The following is a 21806-nucleotide window of genomic DNA, read 5'->3' as shown; positions in this document are numbered from 1 at the left end:
ATGGTACAACACCTTTCCAGGGGTCGGTGGGTGGGGGATTTACCTTGCAATTTTGACAGTGGCCAGCTGTTGGCATACGCGTTACATGTAAGGGGGTGTTACTAATTATGTAACGCTCTAGGGGTAGATGAAGAGGGTACTGTGTTCGATTTATGTAACATTTTTCAAGACTATATGTTATTTTTATTCATTACTTAGACCTAAAAAGGTGTTTTTTGGAAATGTGCAGTCAGTTTAGGATCGATCCCCATCGGCGGGTATATAAAAGACCATGGTATGTGATATCCTGTCTGTGGAATGGTACATATAAATGATCCCTTTCTAAAAAAAAATGTAGCGGGTTTCCAAGGCGCATATGCAGGGATTTCAGCGGGGTTGGGGTTATAGACTGTGTTGAGCGAAGTTTATATGGGGCCATGCTCCCCCAGAAAATACATTTCAATTTTTTTTAAGCTTGGGCAAGTAAGGGTTTCGACCTCCAATACCCTCCCCTGCACATGCACCCGATTCCTCTCTAAGATTATATGTCAAAATTACCAAATGTTAGACATCCAACAGCAGATGGAAGGAAGGATAGGATACGTTTTATTTAACAACGCACTCAACACATTTTATTTTCGGTTGTATGGCGATATATTGATTATTAAATCAATATGCTCGAACTCTGATGTCGTTAACCCCCCCCCCCCCCAACTTTACCCTTTCCAAACAAAATAATATTTATTTGAATTTGTCGATTTTAACACATAAAATTAAGAAGTGAAAACGTTCATTGTCTCCTTTAGTATATTTTATTTAAAAAATATATACATGATCAATGTGTTACTAGTATACAAACTAAACTTTGAAAGTTCTACTAACACTTTATAAAATATTAATTCTGAAATTGGAAGGTACGATTGTCGATAATACGTTGTCAAGATCAAACCGGTTTTAACGAAAGACTCTAGTACCGTATCCTTAACCGAACGTTCTTCGTAGGCCTACAGCGCAAGATTTCTCTTTTAATTTTTTGAGTTGAACCCTACAATTTGAAATCGGCAAACGCATGTGTTAATTGAAACTGACAACAGGCTGTCGTTTGTGCTTTGCCGAGCTATGGCGGCACAGGCGACGAATCAAGTGTATACTTTTGACGATCTCCGTTCATAGCGAACACACACAAGTTTTTTAAAAGTGCATTTGATGATGATGATGATAACTAGTTTAACGTGCCCATATACCACTAGGGTTTCGAACACGCCCATCCCGAGTCCGACCTCCGATAAGATCGGTGGCCTGACTCGGGATGGAGGGCGGGGTTGAAAATGGGCAGAATTTTGAAAATAGCAATTAGTAAAAAAGTTAATTGAATAAATAAAAAAAGAAGAAAAAGGTTACAAGCCAAAAATAAAAAGAATTGACTGCTCGGCCGAATATTTATATAATTTGGAGCATTTTAGAAGGACAGTCCAAAATTAAATAAGAGAAAGACGAGAGGATCGGACTATTTAATAATATTTTTAAAAAAAAGAAGTAATTTCGACATAAAATTTTGAACGCAGATCTAAAAGTTTAAAGTCCGATCGATATGTCCACACTAGTGGCCTCGTTAAGGCCGTTTGGGTGCACAGCTTAAAGGGACGAGATGGTTTGCATCCCGTCAAGAAAACCCCTAGATTGACAGTTGATAGACGTTGAAGGTGTATTGCTGTGCTTAGAGTGCTTAGAGTGCTTAGAGTGGGGCGGTCAATCTTCCAGTGCTGCTAGGACAGCCTCGGACATGTAGAGACTAAACGCGAACAACCGTGGCGTTCTGCAGAATGGCCGTCATACGAGTCACGAAAAAACCCAAGTCGACAGTCAGACGGAGAAATGACGTGGAGGCAAGGAATCTCGCTAAAAAAAAATGCAACCTGGTGGTGCAGGCTGTAGAAACGAGAAGCGTTCCAGCGTTCAATCAGTTCCAATGGCCGCATACATCCCAGTACAAAACTTCATTTCGCTGACAGAAACAACGAAAAGAAGGACCCCCAAGTCGAGCACACGAAAGCACGTGCAGTGTGCACACGCGAAACAAACACGTCTTACCGCGTGGTGCTCCAGACTGGGAATCAGTGCATTTGAGCTTGTATTTCACATTTGTGCATGATATTACTATATGGTAACCAGACATTGTAACTTTAACAATAATAATTGTTTGATAAAATGAACAGAATAAACTAGTCCGCAGTTGAAATACTACATAAACCGCAATAAACAACATAATAAGTGCACAGCAGGGATGATCTATTCTAAATAAATATTTGTTTTATATAACAATAAACTCATTTTTATTTCATTTCAATTGTGTTTAAAATAGCAACATTTGAATCAATGCGGTTTGAATGGCACAAGACACAAAAACTTGGGTTCGGAAAATAAATTTAACCTAATTGCATATCTCTTCAGAAGGTGATAAAAGATAATTTTAGAGATTTACTAGTTTAATTATTTATATTTTGTAACAAAATAAATGTTTAAAATGCTGTGGATTAAAGGAAAATTGTATCCATTGACCATGTCCGCATTTTGCCGACATATGTCCGCATTTCGCCTCCTCTTACTATTCATACTTTATTATAATTTACGGTAACAACATAGCATCTACCCAATGGCTGATTGTGATATATAGTGACAGGAAAAACAGCCAATCAAGTTCATTTAAATTTTAGATAGACGTTATCGCGTAGTGTTCTGTTTCCATGTGGTAATATAATTATGACATTTATATACTGATGCAGACACTTTAATTCTTTAATTACAATATGTACTATTCAAATAATTGGATGCGCACAATTATATATATACCTTTTCAGTGTTAGATGGTTTGATGAACGTGCAGCTAAACATATATAGGAATCAACTTGTCTTGGATTTCATTATTATGTACAACGAATAATTATGATTAGGATAGTTGGGATGGGAAAACCCACTGGTTCCGAGGAGGTGGTTCATGAACTACGACCCAAGCATCTCGTGAAACCCTACAATTACTTCAATTGATACTGTTGGTTGGGACATTGACATTCACGTGGCATTTTTAATTCAACAATTACGCAACCAGTCTCCCTCCCTCAACATTTTGTAATACGCCATTTGACCTACCGCTACAAGTTACGAACGGCTCTGACAGCATGACGTGACGTCGTTGATCTAGAACGGCCCCAATATTGTTTATAACAAAATATACAAACTCTGACAAAATCTGTCAATACAAAGGATTTTATTCCAAACGTGGGATCCATAATAAACATAATAATAATTTTTAAAAACCCATAATTTTAGACATCATCATCAATGTCATTGCGTAATAAGTTGTCAAGTAGACCAGCGTGTGCGTGCAGAATTCCAAGAGTAAAAATAATCTGACCCCGATAGCTTTGATTGGTCAATGCCAGAGAGTACTGCACATCAAATCATGTTCCAGTCACATTGTCTGTGACTTTCTAACAAACGAAACAAAAATTAAATAGTCGGCAATGATCATTGATTACTGTTACTATAGTGTGTACATATATACATATAAAAATAACATATGCACATTCATTAACCTCTGGCTGAAATACAAATATTTAAATGAAGTTTTATTAGATTTTTTTAAAAGATAAAAAAGAAAAATAATAGACGTAAAAAAAATACCTAGGCTTATTCCTACATATCTATTATCATTTATTTTCCTTCTTTTTATTATTCCGTCTAAATTTCCTTTTTTTTTTTTTTTTTTTTTTTTTTAAAGAAAGTCTAAACTACAGCTGAGTACAGGATTACCATTTTTGGGACCTCACGTAAGCTTTCCAGGCTAACAGTTATGAACTAATCGAGACACTTTTACCGACTTTGCTGAATTCCGTAACGAGTTCATTTGTGTAGGCTACAGAAGTCACCATTTAATTCAACCCCTTTTCTCTTTTTGTCATAACTATATGAACAGTATAAATGAGTTATCCTTATCAGACGTTGTGATCTATTACCTTACAAAAGTGGACTGTTTCTAATTAATAATAAATTAAATAGGCAAAGAAGTTTTGATCGGATTGGTACGTCTTCGAATATGTCTATTAAACCTGTGTTTTCCGATTTGCAAAGCAAAGTACCAGTCATATATTAAAATCTTGCATGGACGCTACCGTTCTTGTAAAAAAAAAATTCTGGTATTATTAACCGGATCTTTCTATCAGCTACATAAGGTAAATAGTGGCAATCAATATTCAAAATTATTTTACGCGCGCAGTTTAAGTCTAACGAGCGTTATTTTTTCACACTCGTCAGATTGAAATTACGTGCGCTGTACGAGCGTGATCGCACCCGCGCAACTTAAAAGGCAAGGTCTGAGTTAAATTAACTTAAAGTAAAGTAGGGCTAGTGAATTTTTAATCGTGGCTAGTAAATTTTAAAAAATCACTGATCCCATGGTTAGTGGATTTTATATCAATGGCTTCAAACTGAATAGTCCCTTTAATTGAATTGTAAACCAGTGAGTTATAATAATGGCTACAAACTGAATATTAGTATTTCGACATTTGAACTGTTATCTTAAAAAGAAGAACAAACAAACAAACAAATAAACAAAAGAAAGAAAGAAAGAAAGAAAAAAACAAAAAGAAAAAAGAATATAATATAGGGGAAGAAAATGCCATTTTAAACAATATATATTGAAATGCCGCTACAAATCAATTCCGTTTTCACCAACAAAAATGTTCCGTTTTCAGTCTGATGCCCTGATTTAACTCTATATGATCGCTCGGCAGTTGATCTGCTAAATTACCCAACAAAATACTGCCTTAAAATATACACATTAAACCTGTCTCTAAAGGTACTTTATTCAACAAGCTACATTGTCAGCAGATTCCACTTGTGTTTAATATTACATAAAACTGAATTACGGCTACGTATATATAAATAAGTTGGGGTTTTTTTTCTTCTTCTTCTTCAGTTTTAGCTGACGCTAGCTGTTTAAAATGTTTGCAGTGAGCATTAGTTGTGGAAGAATACGTACACATATTTAAAGTCGACTCTACTATTGAAGGGATATTCCTCAGTTTGCTGCAATTTTTAACATGTCATTGACTAACAGAGACTTTTTAACGATTGTAATTGCATAATTAAAAAAAAAAAAAAAAAAAATTCTGCATAAAATATTAGTGGCTGTATATTAAACGTGTTTCTGATCGTTGTTATATTTTTACTAGGTTAAATTTCATTTTATTTTCTGAAAAAATTGAAGACAAAATCCAGTTTGGGCTTCCTACAAATATTAAGACGACCAGAAACACATTGGATATGAAAGTTTAATCGTAGAAATATTTTATCAGTCGGAAACATCTTACAATGCAGAAAACTCAGGAATGTCCCTTCAGCTATATAGTACCTTTAGATTGGATATACAGGCGCAGATCAAGGGTTGGTGAAGAGGTCTAGATTCCCTACTAATGATGAAAAATAATTTTAGAAATTTCCAACTTATTTTAAAGTGTATTCACCACTATTATAGGCCTACAACTTCCATTTAAGTAGTTGTTTGTAGACCCCCACACCCACATAGATACCCTCTTCAAAAGTCGTGGATCCGCGCCTGATATATAAACTTGTGAGGCGTGCGCTACAACAGCTTGCTCTGAATGTGCACGTAAAACCCTTATGACATGACATGACTTACTTCCGTTGAACACGTTCAGGAGTAGGAATATGAGTTCTTTGCTGCCGGGACCGACGAGGACGTTGTCGGGGTCAAGGTTAAGTAGGCCATCGTACCGGGCATGGAAGCTGCAGATTTCGTTCCGCAGCGCAGGAATACCTACAGGTGAAGTAACAAAGTTTAACGACAACACTAGAGCACATTGATTCATTAATTATCGGCTATTGGATGTCAAACATTTGATAATGTTTACATTATTATAAGTTATACACTGACCTATGAAGCGGGATGGGTGGGCAAGGGGGCATGTGCCCCCCCCCCCATTTCTTAATCCAGTAGCGATTGTTTATATATATTTATACACACACGCACGCACACACACACACACACACACACACATAGATACATATATATATACTGAACAAAATAAGAAACTTCCGCTAACTTTGCTTGAACATAACTTGATGAAAACAAACCGGGGGAATAATTGTTATATATGCGTTTAAAGAGTGTTCCATGATGCAGCGTTTGGTGCAAAAATCATGGCCATAGGTTAACAGAAACTGGGAGAAATTTTGACCAAGTGTGGTAGGGGTTAAAAAAAAACCCACCCACTTAATAACGGGTATGACCACCTCTTGAATTGACCACTGCAGTGCATCACAGGCGCATAGAATTGACTAAAGTGATGATTTCTGCCTGTGGAATATTGTTCCATTCCTGAATGAGCGCTTGACGAAGTTCGTTGACGTTAGCGGGTGGGTTGGAACGACGCCTCAATCGTCTGTCCAGACTATCCCAGACATGCTCGATGGGGTTGAGATCAGGACTTTTAGCGGTGTCTACAGTGTCTCTAGCTGTATGAGAGGTGGTATTATCATGCTGAAAAATCGAGTTGGCGTTGTTATGGAACAGAGGAATGACGTGATGAGCGAGAATGTCATCGCGGTAACGTTGAGCATTTAAATTGCCATCAATGACGACTAGTGGTGACGACTAGTGGTGAACTAGTGGTGAACGATAACCATGGGCAATGGCTGCCCAGACCATGACACAACCCCCACCCCCGAAACGATCTCGTTCAAGAAAACAACAGTCAGCATAGCGTTCATTTCTCCTACGGTAGACACGCACCCTGCCATCACCACGTTGTAAAGAAAATCTGGATTCATCCGAAAAAAGAACGGTATTCCAGCGTCGCCGTATCCAACGAGTGTGTACACGTGCCCAATTAAGACGATTTAGACAATGACGTTGCGTTAAAACGCATCCGACATAAGGACGTCGTGCATGTAAATCGTTCTCCCGCAGACGATTACGAACAGTTTGCCCACTGATTCGATTATTATGAAGCCCAGGTGTGTTAGCAGCAGTAGCAGTGGCAGTTTGGAATCGATTGCGCAAATGCGTGTTCATGATATAGCGGTCTTGACCACGCGTTGTAACACGCGGACGTCCACGACGTGGCAAGTCGTTGGTGCTTCCTGTCATTCGAAATCGTACGCGAAGATTTCGTATCGCTCGACTAGAACTCCCAACATGCCTTGCAACGTCTTCTGTCGACATGCCAGCATCAAGAATGCCAATCGCCCGTTCGCGTAAATTATTGGGTATTCTTGGCATACTAAAAATGCTACAATGTAAAAAACGTTAATTTTTTTACAAATTTTGAAGCGTTTTCGTTCACTTGACAACAATGTCAGTAAGACAAGTAAAACAAATTGACCGAATATTACACGGGACATGTCGAACCATGCATTCACGAGCAAATTGAATTTCACGTTGTCGACGATTAACAGTGCAAAAATAATCGATAAAATTCATGAATCCTGATAATACAGCTCAAGGCTAATACTACCTATATAATTTCATTACACAGTGAATTCTTTAACACAACAAATACTATATGTACAAATCGGAAGTTTCTTTTTTTGTTCAGTATATATATATATATATATATATATATATATATATATATATATATATATATATACCCAATACCCAATATCTATATATATATATATATATGTATGTATGTATGTATGTATGTATGTATGTATGTATATGTATATATACTGAACATCATTGAAAACGCACCACGGCCGTTGATATGCCAGTCCTGGTGCACTAGCTGACACGAGAAACGGCCCACCGACGGGGATCGATCTCAGACCGACAGCGCATCGAGCGAGCACTTTATCACTGGGCTACGTCTCGCCCCTGGTGTGGAAACAAAGTTCACAGTTCAAAATCATTTATTTCATACAAAGAAAGAAGAAGTGTTTTATTTAACGACGCACTCAACACATTTTATTTACGGTTATATGGACCATACAGATTTGGAGAGGAAACCCGCTGTCGCCACTACATGGGCTACTCTTTCCGATTAGCAGCAAGGGATCTTTTATTTGCGCTTCCCACAGGCAGGATAGCACAAACCATGGCCTTTGTTGAACCAGTTATGGATCACTGATCGGTGCAAGTGGTTTACACCTACCCATTGAGCCTTGTGGAGCACTCACTCAGGGTTTGGAGTCGGTATTTGGATTAAAAATCCCATGCCTCGACTGGGATCCGAACCCAGTACCTACCAGCCTGTAGACCGATGAACTGCCACGACGCCACCGAGGCCGGTTACATAAGACCTATAATAATAGTTGTAATGATGATAATAATAATGATACCTACATGTATAAGAAAGGACGGGAATGGTTTATTTAACGACGCACTCAACACATTTTATTTACGGTTATATGGCGTCAGACATATGGTTAAGGACCACACAGATATTGAGAGAGAGGAAAACCGCTGTCGCCACTTCATGGGCTACTCTTTTCGATTAGCAGCAAGGGATCTTTTATATGCACCATCCCACAGACAGGATAGCACATACTGCGGCCTTTAATGTACCAGTCGACCGGCCTCGGTGGCGTTGTGGTAGGCCATCGGTCTACAGGCTGGTAGGATCCCAGTCGAGAGTAGTATGGGGGCCTGTATGGCTTCATGACCTACTTTCCCGTGATCACGTGACCTTGGTAGGAGACAATGGGCTTGGTGTAGACAATAGGCTTGGTATAGACAATTAACTTGGTATAGACAATGGCCTTTGTGTAGGAAACAATGGCCTTTGTCTAGGAGTGTGCAGGTGTCTGACCTGGGTAGGAAACAATGGCCTTTGTGTAGGAAACAATGGCCTTTGTCTAGGAGTGTGCAGGTGTCTGACCTAGGTAGGAAACAATGGCTTTTGTGTAGGAAACAATGGCCTTTGTATAGATTGGTACAGGTGTATGGTCTCGGTAGGAAAACAATGGCCTTTGTGTAGGAAACAATGGTACAATGGCCTTTGTGTAGGAGACAATGGCACAATGGCCTTTGTGTAGGAAACAATGGTCTTTGTGTAGGAGACAATGACCTGGGTACAGGTGTGCGATCATGGTGTATTCAATTCAATGTATTGCATATTACCAAACAAACTGGTGTCAGCAAACAAATAAAAGCAAAGAAACAACAACAATTAATAATAACAATATGTACAGGCCAGGTGTAAGTCTGACGTTGGCTTTGGCTTCATTGTATAACGTCTACTGTGTTGTTGTATTTTTGTATTCACAGTGGACATAGACGTGAATGTTTTGTCACAGTGTTTTATTCTAGACACCCAAAATAATAGCCGTTAAAAGATTTCTCGTGGGGAAGGACTGTAACTGTTTGCTGACTGTTTGGTTGGTTTAAAGTGAGGCTTTCATGTCGCCAGACAAAATGCGTGTGTGTGATTTTCATTCATTTGTATTTCTTTAGCACATTGTCGACGTTTTCTTTGTTGCCGTCATTCAGCCATTCATTCAGCCATTCATCAATTCGCTTTATAATAGAGGAGTACTTTATCAGACCTCTTCATCAGCCCTCATACAAAGGCATTTTATTACGCCTCTCCGAGTGTTTATGAAACCAGGTGAACTGCAAAAGACATACCGACGCGTGCCCGTCTTAAGTAGCAGAATAAATTTGTTATGGTTTGCACACTGACCGTCAAAGTTTGTTTGTGTTTAGCGACATCACTAGAGGACATTGATTTATGAATCATCGGTTATTGGATGAAAAACATAATTTTGACAGTTTTAGAGATGAAACCCGCTACATTTTTTCCATGAGTAGCAAGTGATCTTTTATATACACAATCTCATACCCCTTATGGGGCCAGTATTTCATAATTAAATACAAACTTTTGTGTGTGTGTGTGCGTGCGTGCGTGTGCGTGCGTGTGTGTGTGTGTGTGTGTGTGTGTGTGTGTGAAACACTCCCAGCCCATTGCTATGGAGAAAGAACGCGTGACTGCAACACAGCTTTTTTTAGTTATGTCCTGAGTCCATGAGTGTGTCTATGGACGTGTCCCTATGGTAGTGACACTGGTAAAGGGTAATATGTTGGTAACGATGTTTTTTTGGGAGCTCGCACGATGAGATTTGTGCCTGGGAGGAGGGGCACTGGTCATACGTATCACACACATTCAAACATTCCTGTACCATATCTTTATGCGTCATAAGGTATATATGTAAAATAGTTTTGGAAAACTCGTCATTTGAGGTAGAACCTTCAGAGGAGCAACATGTCAGACCAGTACAAGTTATATGTACCCGACGTGGATAAGTGGACCCGTTTCTATAAACTGCAGGCAGAAGGTAAACTTCAACCTCATTTTCCAGTGCAACGTGGTGGAAAAAGTCAGATGATGTACAGTGTAGATCGATGTCTAGAACTGTATGACCCTACATGAAAAAAAGAAAAAGAGGAACAGAACAAGCCTCCGACACCCAAAGTCGTCATGGTGTCCCCAACACAACAGGTGGTAGAGCAAGCCAAGGCCGATCTGAAACGGAAACAACAACAACAACAACAAAGTGGTACGGGCTGGAAAGCCCCGAAACTGCAGAAGCATTTCTAAATAAACTATAAAAGGAACTATGTGGGTCAGATATGGTCATTTCATTTAGAGTCGTCATGCAGAGCACATGTTCAGAATGTGGTTTCACATTCTCTCGGAGAGACGCCATGTTAAGACATTTTCAACAAAAACATGCTAAAGGTCTACCACCACCACCACCACCACCACCACCACCACCACCACAGCACCACCACCACCACCACCACCACCACCACCACCACAGCAGCCACCACCACCACCACCACCACCACAGCAGCCGCCACCACCACCACCACCACAGCAGCAGCATCCCCTAAGATTGCTACATCCCTTCACCATGATCGTGTCGGGACCCACGTCGTGTGGAAAGACATTTTTGTTGTACAAACTGCTAAGGGATGGTAAAATCCAGCCGCCTCCTCAGCGCATCATCTGGCTTTACAAACGATGGCAACCTCTCTATGATACGATCAAAATGGTTGCTCGAGTGAAATTTGTTCAAGGCATACCCGAGAATTTGGAAAAGGATCATTATTTGGATCCCAGAGTCAGAAATCTCATCGTGTTGGACGACCTGATGTCTACAGCTGGAAAAGATTCTCGTATCACCGACCTGTTCACAGAAGGAAGTCATCACAGAAACCTCTCTGTGATTGCCATCAACCAGAACCTCTATAACAGCAAAGACCCGACACAGAGAAGAAACTGTCATTACCTGGCACTGTTCAACAACCCCATCGACAAGCAGCAAGTCCTAACCTTGGCACGGCAGATGTATCCGGAAAATACTGGTCATTTCATGCAACGGTTTGAGGAAGCTACCCACAGGCCCTACGGACATCTCTTGGTGGACTTGAAACCGACCACGCCCGAACATTGGCGCCTTCGACCTAATGGTTTAGAGACGGGGCCGTCCGGATGGTATATAAGCACGAGCGTAACGGCGAATGTCTCAGAAGAGTTTCAACCACCGTCGGAGAAGGAGCTCTACGAGCAAATCATGCAAAGAAACGCATTCAAGAGAAAACTACCAGGCATACCCGCCTACGAAAGTGACGACGAAGAAGAAGAAGATGAGGTAGAGCCCTATCTGAAAAAGGTCAAGAGGATGCAGTCTTGCGATACGTGCGGTCTGGTCTTTAAAGACGGGAGTGACTTGCAGCGACACGTGAAAACGTGCGAGGAGGGAAATGAAGAGCCGTCGTCCGATCTGGAAAACGAAGGCGTACGTCTGATGATCGAGCGTGAATTCGACATCAATCGTGACTATTTCGAAAGCAAGAGGAAACGCTACGAAGAAAAAAACATGTCCCAAGATGCCATCGAAAGAAACATGAAGACATTGCAATGGAAGTTATTTAAAGACACGTACTCTCGCTTTCTGACGTATATGCATTACTTTGACAAAGGCCCCAACACGAGAAAAATTCTACAGTTTGTGAATCCAGACAGAGATCTCAGACCTCAGATTCGTTCTAAATTAAATCAGTATCGTTCATGGATTGGCGAATATTTGGACGAACAAGACGACGACGATACCGACGATGAGGACGACGAAGATGAACAGAAATGAGCACTCATATTATTCACGTGTCACCCTTAAGGCCTCTCGATGTAACCCAATGTGTGTCCATTGCATGTGTAGTTGTCTATAGTGATTGTAATTTAGAAATTAAAAATGAAAAACCAGCCCATTGCGTTTTTTTGTGTTTTTTACTCTATGACTAGATTTGTGATTGGATATTTCTACCCCGCTACTTTATAGTAGCAAGAGCTGTATGTACAGGACAGCACATACCACTGCCTTTGATATACCTGACATAATGCACTGGTTGGCTATAGACTATTTGGCCATCGATGGGGATCGATGCTAGATCGAACACTGTATTTACCCATTTGGTAATTAAAAAGCCCTGTACGAAGGCTAGTACTCTAGAGAAATTTTCTGTTTAAAAATGCAGCTATTTCCCTTTGGTTAACACGTACTACTTGTTAAACCCATGGCGGCGCGCGTGTCGCCGACTTACACTAATGGATTAATCACGTGTGACATCTCTCTCTCCCTCTCTCCCCCCCCCCTCTCTCTCTCTCTCCCCCCCCCTCTCTCTCTCTCTCTCTCCCCCCCCTCCCTCTCCTCTCCCTCCCTCTCTCTTTCTTTTCTCTCTCTCTCTCTCTCTCTCTCTCTCTCTCTCTCTCTCTCTCTCTCTCTCAACCATTGCGTTTGTTTTTTGTGTATTCTACTCTATAACTAGATTTGTGATTTAATATTTCTGCCGCTACTTTATAGTATCAAGAGTTGTGTGTACAGGACAGCACATACCACGGCCTTTGATATACCAGACATAATACACTGGTTGTCTATAAAGGCTTGTAGTCTTGGGAAATACTCGTGTCTAAAATGTAGTTAAAAGAGCATAGGTTAGGTTGGAGCGTTGAGTTGCAGTCACGCATTCTTTCTTCATAGGAATGGGCTGTAGTGTTTCACACACACACACACACACACACACACACACGCACGCACACACACAAAAGTTTGTATTTAATTATGAAATACTGGCCCCATAAGGGGTATGAGATTGTGTATATAAAAGATCACTTGCTACTCATGGAAAAAATGTAGCGGGTTTCCTCTCTATAACTGTCAAAATTATGTTTTTCATCCAATAACCGATGATTCATAAATCAATGTCCTCTAGTGATGTCGCTAAACACAAACAAACTTTGACGGTCAGTGTGCAAACCATAACAAATTTATTCTGCTACTTAAGACGGGCACGCGTCGGTATGTCTTTTGCAGTTCACCTGGTTTCATAAACACTCGGAGAGGCGTAATAAAATGCCTTTGTATGAGGGCTGATGAAGAGGTCTGATAAAGTACTCCTCTATTATAAAGCGAATTGATGAATGGCTGAATGAATGGCTGAATGACAGCAACAAAGAAAACGTCGACAATGTGCTAAAGAAATACAAATGAATGAAAATCATCACACACGCATTTTGTCTGGCGACATGAAAGCCTCACTTTAAACCAAACAGTCAGCAAACAGTTACAGTCCTTCCCCACGAGAAATCTTTTAACGGCTATTATTTTGGGTGTCTAGAATAAAACACTGTGACAAAACATTCACGTCTATGTCCACTGTGAATACAAAAATACAACAACACAGTAGACGTTATACAATGAAGCCAAAACCAACGTCAGACTTACACCTGGCCTGTACACATTGTTATTATTAATTGTTGTTGTTTCTTTGCTTTTATTTGTTTGCTGACACCAGTTTGTTTGGTAATATGCAATACATTGAATTGAATACACCATGATCGCACACCTGTACCCAGGTCATTGTCTCCTACACAAAGACCATTGTTTCCTACACAAAGGCCATTGTGCCATTGTCTCCTACACAAAGGCCATTGTACCATTGTTTCCTACACAAAGGCCATTGTTTTCCTACCGAGACCATACACCTGTACCAATCTATACAAAGGCCATTGTTTCCTACACAAAAGCCATTGTTTCCTACCTAGGTCAGACACCTGCACACTCCTAGACAAAGGCCATTGTTTCCTACACAAAGGCCATTGTTTCCTACCCAGGTCAGACACCTGCACACTCCTAGACAAAGGCCATTGTTTCCTACACAAAGGCCATTGTCTATACCAAGTTCATTGTCTATACCAAGCCTATTGTCTACACCAAGCCCATTGTCTACACCAAGCCCATTGTCTCCTACCAAGGTCACGTGATCACGGGAAAGTAGGTCATGAAGCCATACAGGCCCCCATACTACTGTCGAGGCAAACTTCAAAAAAACAAACAAACAAACAAAAACCAACAAAAAAACAAGCGCCATTCAACACCCTTTATCTTCACTACAAACATCAGAAATATTTAAAATATATTCTAATATTTGTTTTCATTCCCTGAGCTAGTACGGATCTAGAATTTTCAAAAAATTGTGAAATTACGTGTTCAGGTACGTTTTCATGGCAATTTAGTTTAGGGTTGAAAATTAGTAGTCGCCCGGTGTTTTTGTTTTTTTCCCACAGATTTATTTTTCTTTCGATATTTGTTTTATTAGTTACCTTCTACTATAGCATTTACAATATTCATATTAAACGTACACGTGTGTGCTTCGTCTATAGGAGGACAGCCACTCCCGAGAAAATCCTTTACTGGAGATTTTACCCTCTTGCTATATACAAAGGTTATTTCATCCCTCTTGCATCTCCATAAAGAGGACTGCCACCTCGTACTAGTTTATATACTACAGCACGCGCAATTCTACAAACACTTGCGCCCACGACAGGCGTGCGCTACAACAGCTTGTTCTGAATGTGCACGTTAAACCCTATGACCTGACCTAATTCTACCGTTATTCTTGTTGTACTGCATTATTTTTTTACTTCATAGGCAATGCAAGTCAAGGTGCATTACTTGGCTGTTCTAGCATTTTGTCTTCACCCCTACTCTGTATTAAAAATGACATTTAATATGTATAAGTTAATGGTAATTTGCAAAGAAACATTTTAATTTATGCTGGACTTCTTTTTTTAAAACAATGTTATTTAAGTTGGTATGGGATTAAAACTTAAGAAAAAGTTTTTATATGAATTTTAACTTTATTCATTATGAAGTTGCATGCCAATTCATTGGGGTTTTTTTTTAAGCAAACAGACTATATACGGGGAGCACATGCTTATTATTCAAGAAAGAACATTCTAATTTTCATTTTGGCTGCGCAGTTAAATTTGAATGTGATAATTGGAGGGCTAGTTGAATTTGACAAGGGCTAGTAAATTTTTTCTTCAACTGGCCCTGCTGGCGACCACCGTTTTTATGTTAATTTTCAACCATGATACACACACACACACACACACACACACACACACACACACATACATACATATAGCAGCAGATTATATATATATATATATATATATATATACACACGCCTCACTCGAGGTCAGAATCATAGAGCGAAGTCACTTCTCTCTCAAACTTTAGAGAGGGCGAAGTTTTTAACCACAGGGAGACTTGAATTTTTAATCCCCCCTCAAAAAAAAAAAAAAAACGTAAAAAGAAGTTATCTTAATACAGGTGCAACTTTTACAATCTGGTTTTTTTTGTTGTTGTTGTTTGTTGGGTTTTTTTTACCAGTCTGTACTGCTAATTGATGGATATGCGCTCTATAGTTTGTTTGTTTTTTTAAATCACCTTTCCACGTGTCGCCTTCTTTACAAATCCCCTGCGCGTGCTGTAACATTCTCTTTGAGAATGGCCAATACAGCACAAAATTGAAGTTTTGAGTAAAATTCAGTTTCCGTAAAATTCTGTGATATTTGTGTTTTTGCACAGTTCTTTACACTGTTTTTGTTTAAATCTTGAATTTTTATATTGATGTTGATCATCACTTTATTTATTTGCATTACCACAGTTTGACACCCAATAGCCGATGTATTTTTCGTGCTGGGGTGTCGTTAAACATTCATTCATTCATTCATTCATTTATTCCTTCTTTACAAATAATGAAATGTAATTGAAAAGCACTAATTTAACCGTTTGGAATTCATTCTCTCACAAGTTTGTCTTCTCTTTTCATTTAAAGGAAAGGTGTAGGCTGGCTCTAATGCCAAATTAAACAAATATGGAGCCTAAAATGAAGAATGATGCAATAAAATGTTTAATATGTTAACGTGTTTAGGATTAATTGACAATATTAACACGGTTTCTATTTTACGCGCATGGATAAAATAACTACGCGAAAAGCCGCGTGCATTGGCTGTGACGTAGCACGTGAACAGCCAGCCAGTAAACAATATGTGAAACCATGTGCTTTTTGATAGATTTGTTTACATTAGCGCTTTGATCAATGGCTTACCAACCGTTTATGTTTGAGCCCGAACGTTCCGAACATGATAGTGAGTCGGACTTCGACATAGGATTATCTTCAGGCGATGAATTGGAAGAAAATGTCGAAAATATTGCGCGATTGGGAAACCGAGATTGGTGTTTGTGTGGCAACTGCAGACCAATGGACACGGTAAAAGAAAGTATCTGTTGTTTAGAAGTAGACCAAATCGGCGACAAAATGCAAACCACCAACTTGCAGTGCATTCTAGAACATTATGATTTCCCGATTATATGTTTGTATCCAGAAGTGCTCAGGACAGCCCTCGTAGCCAGAGCCGACATACGACGCGATGACTACACAGAACCAGTACCAAATAGGTATGTAGCTTACTATGGTCCGTACCACAGGGAACGCCCTTTTTCATACTATACAATTTACTACAAGTTATTTATTTCTGAACCGATTGGTTTGTAAATTTGCACACAAAAATAGTAAAAAAAAAATGTTATTTTTAAAACGCTTTTACCTTTCTTCTTAGGTCAAACCAAACAGCAATTACTGAATTAGCCCCATTTTTGTTTTAAATTCAAATTTTGGTACATTTCCTTGAAAATTATTAAAATGTGGTCGATTTATGTAATCTTTTATTACTTAAAGACTAAATATGTGCTTTACATACATTTTTATATACTAATTTATTGTGAAACATCTATATTGACCTTGTAACACCGGAGCCTGGCGATCTCGCCCCGTGTCGATCTCGCCCGGGGCGACTTCGCCAGGACTTATTTTCATCGTTAGGCGAAGTTATCATACATATTAGACTTGCTAGAAGACATATATTACAACATATATTATAGTATATATCTACTGTCATTATCAGCATGTTTTTGTGCCAAAACTACAGGGTTATACCACTTATACTACTAGTTTTGTGTTGGGACACGCTGTGGTGAGATCGCCATATTTACTTCCGTGTTGCATGTCTGTTTAGCGAAGTCGCCAGTACATTATAACTCAACAATATTCAGTTACAAGCTGTTTTATGTTTACTTCATTAAGTAAATACATGTGCAGTAGTCATGTTTTGATTTTCTTGTTGTAAAATGTAATACATTGGTAGTTTACATTTCTGACGATTTCACTTGCAAGCCGGGGCGAGATCGCCAGGATTTTCCAACGGAGCCTGGCGATCTCGCCCCGTGTCGATTTTGTTTTTTCTTGTTTAAGTTTACAGTTTATTATAATAAATACACGTAAAGTACACATTTATGGTTTGTTTCATCATGTAATGTAACATTTTTTAAGTTTACATTTCTTATTATTTCACTTTTTCAGGCTGTGGCGAGATCGTCAGGATTTTCTCAGTGTAGCATTTTTATGTTGGTGAAGTTGTCACACGGTACTACGCAACTATTTGTCATAAGTGCACACTTTGATGTTCAATTTGGTATAATAAATATATGAACAAGACAACATTCATTTATTGTTTTGTTTTTATTGAACAGAACAGAGTGTTTTGTGACAACATAGTTCTTTCTCCGAAGATTATGTACCCATATATACTTTGGTACGTTTTCTCTCTCGCCTGTATCGAGTAATACCCAATGCCTTTGACCCTTCTTGAGTCATTACTACAGTTGACAGCTGCACAAAGGACCATTTTCCATTCATAGAAACGCGATTTCTCGCGAACAAAGATGTAATAACAATTAACTTAATCGATGATAAGAGCTTCCATTATGCGGCCATTACGTGTTTTCCCCACATGGCTGTTTCACCTGTGACGTCACGCATGACTGTTGTAGTGTTACAAAAAGAAGAGTTCCGTTTTTTACTTTCGTACACGGTTGAGCTCGTTTTTAAATATAAATATATATTTTTTTAATTTATATATAATTTTCCCTTATACTTTGTAAGGCTATTAATCCATTTTATATGAAGCCCTGTACGCTCCAGTACCCCTTTAATAATTACTCCAAGCAGAGTATTGTCCTAGTAGATTAATCTACCACGGTCAAGCTTAGATTACCCAGAGGCAATTAAATGCGTTCCACAGTCACAGTTTCTTAATGGATACACTGTGAAGTTGGCAGACTGAATGGGCACTAGTATCCATGAAGGTGTGGAAATTGCTTATCTGCTGCACCTTGTCACTGTTGTTTAAAATAAAAACTTTTTTTAAATATAGAATTTATGTACACTGCCCGCTTAACACGGGCACTTTAGCGACTTGGGGATCCAGTTTAAGTGGCCGCTGGGTGTGTAGGACAGGTCACTGCATATTATGAGTGCATGTAAATTAAAAACCCGCTACGACATGTTTGCCTGTATTATTTTATAATTTCGACATATTTTTTGTATGTTGATTTTATTTATTATGACAGTCTACGTAAACTAGTTAATTACTCCCTGCATTTTTTTTTTCACATCGATGTCTGCTGCTCCAAACGAATATTTTTGTTCAATGTATTTTCTGGTGGAGCATGACCGTAACTCTCTAAAAAAATTAACTCAACATAGTCTAGATCCCCACCCTTGTACAATTACCAGCACATTCGCCTGACAATACGCTTCAACAGTCAGTAGCACGTTTAGGCCTACTATTAGTGCCAGACACGGGTGTTGTCTGCGCTAGACCGTCTGTGAGCCTGTTGCTTGAGTTTGTGGAGCCAGTCTCTCTTCAAACTCTCAGACATTCACACGTAATTATTATGTATGAATAGGTGTTCATCGAGTTCTTCACCATTCATCCGTGACTGTGTACATTGTAAGTGATAACTATTTTTAAAAAGCGACACAGATTTTGCCTTACGGTGACTGGCACAGCGAAGTCAGGCTAGTCAGAGCGAAGTTTGGGCTCACTCCGCCCGGTCATCGGCTATTGGATGTCAAACATATGGTCATTTTGACAGTCATAGAGAGGTTACCCGCTACATTTTTTTCCATTAGTAGCAAGGGATCTTTTATATGCACCATCTCACAGACAGGATAACACATACCACGCCCTTTGATATACCAGTCGTGGTGCACTGGCTGGAACGAGAAATAGCCCAATGGGCCCACCGACGGGGATCGATCCCAAACCGACCACGCATCAAGCGAGCGCTTTACCACTGGGCTACGTCCCGCCCCTCAAAAAATAGAAACAATTCCTATCAGTATTTTGTCGCTAGCTCGGCTACATGAATCTGTCGCGCCGTACACGTGCGGTTGCAGCAACTGAAATCAAGATTTCTAAAATAATCGCTCGCGTCCTGTTAGGATACAGCTTAACTTTCATTTCGAAATATACGTTAACAAGTTGCATCAATTTGTGGTATGCATGTAAAATGGCTGGTCACGGAGCCACGACAAAAAAAGCGTTTGTTTTCAGTCATACCAATGTATTTATAATAAATAATACATGGCAACAATTGTAACAAAATTGAAGCCGACTGCTAATCAGCGGTTATTGGATGGCAAACGCACAGTTATATCGACACTTGGTCACAGATGAAATCCGCTGTTTCCACATGACTACTCTTTGCAAATAACAGCAATGGATATTTATGTGCACTTCCCACATCCCACAAACAGAATAACACACACGATGTCCTTTGATGGATCAGTTATGGATCATTGGTTGGGACGGGAAATAATCAAACGTGTCCACTGAGGAGGATCGAACCTTCAGCAAATGGAACCTCAGACAGATGTCCTTGCTACGTCCCGCTCCCTAACTTGCATAAGATATATCATTTCATTGTATAAATGGTATAAATGCAGTCTTGTTGTAGTTTCCTCGGGTGCTGTTGGGCGAATAATGTTGCAACCTCGTTCACATCTAGAATCATAATGAATCGTCGTTAGGAGCGCCAAATTAGAAAGGCGCTCCTGTCCCATAGAAGTACGCATGTATGATTTATGTATGTATGTATCTATGTATGTAGTCGTCGGATGGTGCTATTTAAAGCATTAATACATTGTTATTATTTAACCATACCGCTATAACCGATTTGGTGATTGAGGAGTCCGACGGGTAGCAAACCCGGCTACGTTATCCCGGTCATTTCGACAAGGACTTTTATATGTAAAATCCGATTTTTTTTATTTTTTTACGTTTGTGCGGAACTCTCAATCCTGTGGGGGGGGGGGGGGGGTCGTCCGATCCCCCGACACCCCCCCCCCCCAGCTACGGGCTGACGATCCCCGCCCCCCCCCCCCACGTCACTGAGTGAAGCTAATATTTAAATAATCAGATTCAGAACCCCCCCCACCCCCCCCCCCCCACACACACACACACCACCTCCTTAAACGATGGGCCTCTTACGACACAACTGGTTCTACGGCTTACCTGAGACCGGCAGATAGGCATTTTGTCCCGCGTTCTTCTTCAGCGCTTCCACAGCGACTTCGATCACAGGAAACGGCGATTGGCCGAATCCGAAATGGTAAATAGTGGTTCCTTCATCCATCATGTGTTTGATTTCTTCGTTGAACGCCAAATTGGAAGCGCCGCTATAGTCCGACAGATCGGGACGAAGTAACGACGACATTTTCGAACCACACCTAGTGAGAGCGTGAATGGATGTATGAGCTTTGCGCGTATAGTATTTATAATATAGTTATATATTATGAATGTTTCTGCTATATGGCCTTGGGTTTTTTCCATAGGCTGACATAATGGATAGTTTCTCGAACGCTGGGTATATCACTGGTAGTACAATGCCACTGGGTATACAGGTGAACTGTTGGGGTATACTCGCTACAAAAAAGTAATGCCTACCTACTTCCAGGGATGAAAGTTCGCCGCCTTTCGGCGCCTTTTGTTGCGCCAAATGTTTTGTTTTTTAAATCCGCCCCTTTTCAACTTTCATTCGTTCCGCCTAAAATTTCCGGAGTTTAGATCCAACTTTAGATCTAACATGGCTACGCCCATTGTGGCCGCAATGGTGGTATTGTTTGCGAATGCGAGTAGGTTCGCAAAATCGGTCAACCTGGTTTTGCCGTTTGTGCTTGGTGCAATGACAGGGTGAAATACGGCGGAAAAGGCAAATCACACTTGAAAAAGCATGCGAGTAAAAACCAGCAAGTCTACGCCAGCGCGTTCTCGGCCAAAGACATATCCATAATTTGGTAAAATTATTTCAGCCCTTTTTGGGAAAAGTCACTTTCATCCCTGTACTTCGTATTTGGAAATGAAGGGAATGTTTTATTTAATGATGCACTCAACACATTTTATTTAAGGTTATATGGCTTTAGACATATGGTTATGGACCCCACAGATATTGATAGAGGAAACCCGCTGTCGCCACTTCATAGGCTACTCTTTTTGATTAGCAGCAAGGGATCTTTTATATGCACCATCCCACAGACAGGATAGCACATACCA

General features: G+C 39.8%; 2 protein-coding genes across 2 annotated transcripts in view; one reads left to right on the top strand and one right to left on the bottom strand.

Moving 5' to 3' along the window:
• LOC121385664 (aspartate aminotransferase-like) overlaps positions 1-21028 on the bottom strand; it is a 35281-nt gene extending 14253 nt beyond the window's left edge. The window contains exons 1-2 of the mRNA XM_041516428.1: positions 20769-21028; positions 5678-5815 (exon numbers count right to left, since the gene is read on the bottom strand). Of these exons, the coding sequence (XP_041372362.1) occupies positions 5678-5815; positions 20769-20970 (340 nt within the window). The 5' untranslated portion in view covers positions 20971-21028. The remainder of the gene's footprint in view (positions 1-5677; positions 5816-20768) is intronic.
• On the top strand, positions 16283-17906 carry LOC121385665. The gene is made up of 2 exons (XM_041516429.1): positions 16283-16809; positions 17771-17906. The coding sequence occupies exons 1-2, from the start codon at positions 16451-16453 to the stop codon at positions 17820-17822; spliced, it is 411 nt and encodes a 136-aa protein (XP_041372363.1). The 5' UTR covers positions 16283-16450; the 3' UTR covers positions 17823-17906.
• Positions 21029-21806: the final 778 nt, after the last annotated feature.

The sequence above is a fragment of the Gigantopelta aegis genome, chromosome 11 (genome assembly GCF_016097555.1).
Source record: "Gigantopelta aegis isolate Gae_Host chromosome 11, Gae_host_genome, whole genome shotgun sequence".
In the NCBI taxonomy this organism is placed as follows: domain Eukaryota; kingdom Metazoa; phylum Mollusca; class Gastropoda; order Neomphalida; family Peltospiridae; genus Gigantopelta; species Gigantopelta aegis.
Note: the sequence above shows the minus strand (reverse complement) of the source record. Positions and strands in the feature narration are given on the sequence as shown.

Bases quoted from the DNA above. Each gene is read 5' to 3' on its own strand.
- LOC121385665 (XM_041516429.1), top strand. From the start codon at position 16,451: ATGGCTTACCAACCGTTTATGTTTGAGCCCGAACGTTCCGAACATGAT. The intron at 16,810-17,770 runs GTATGTAGCTTA...TCACTTTTTCAG, and splicing joins ACAGAACCAGTACCAAATAG to GCTGTGGCGAGATCGTCAGG.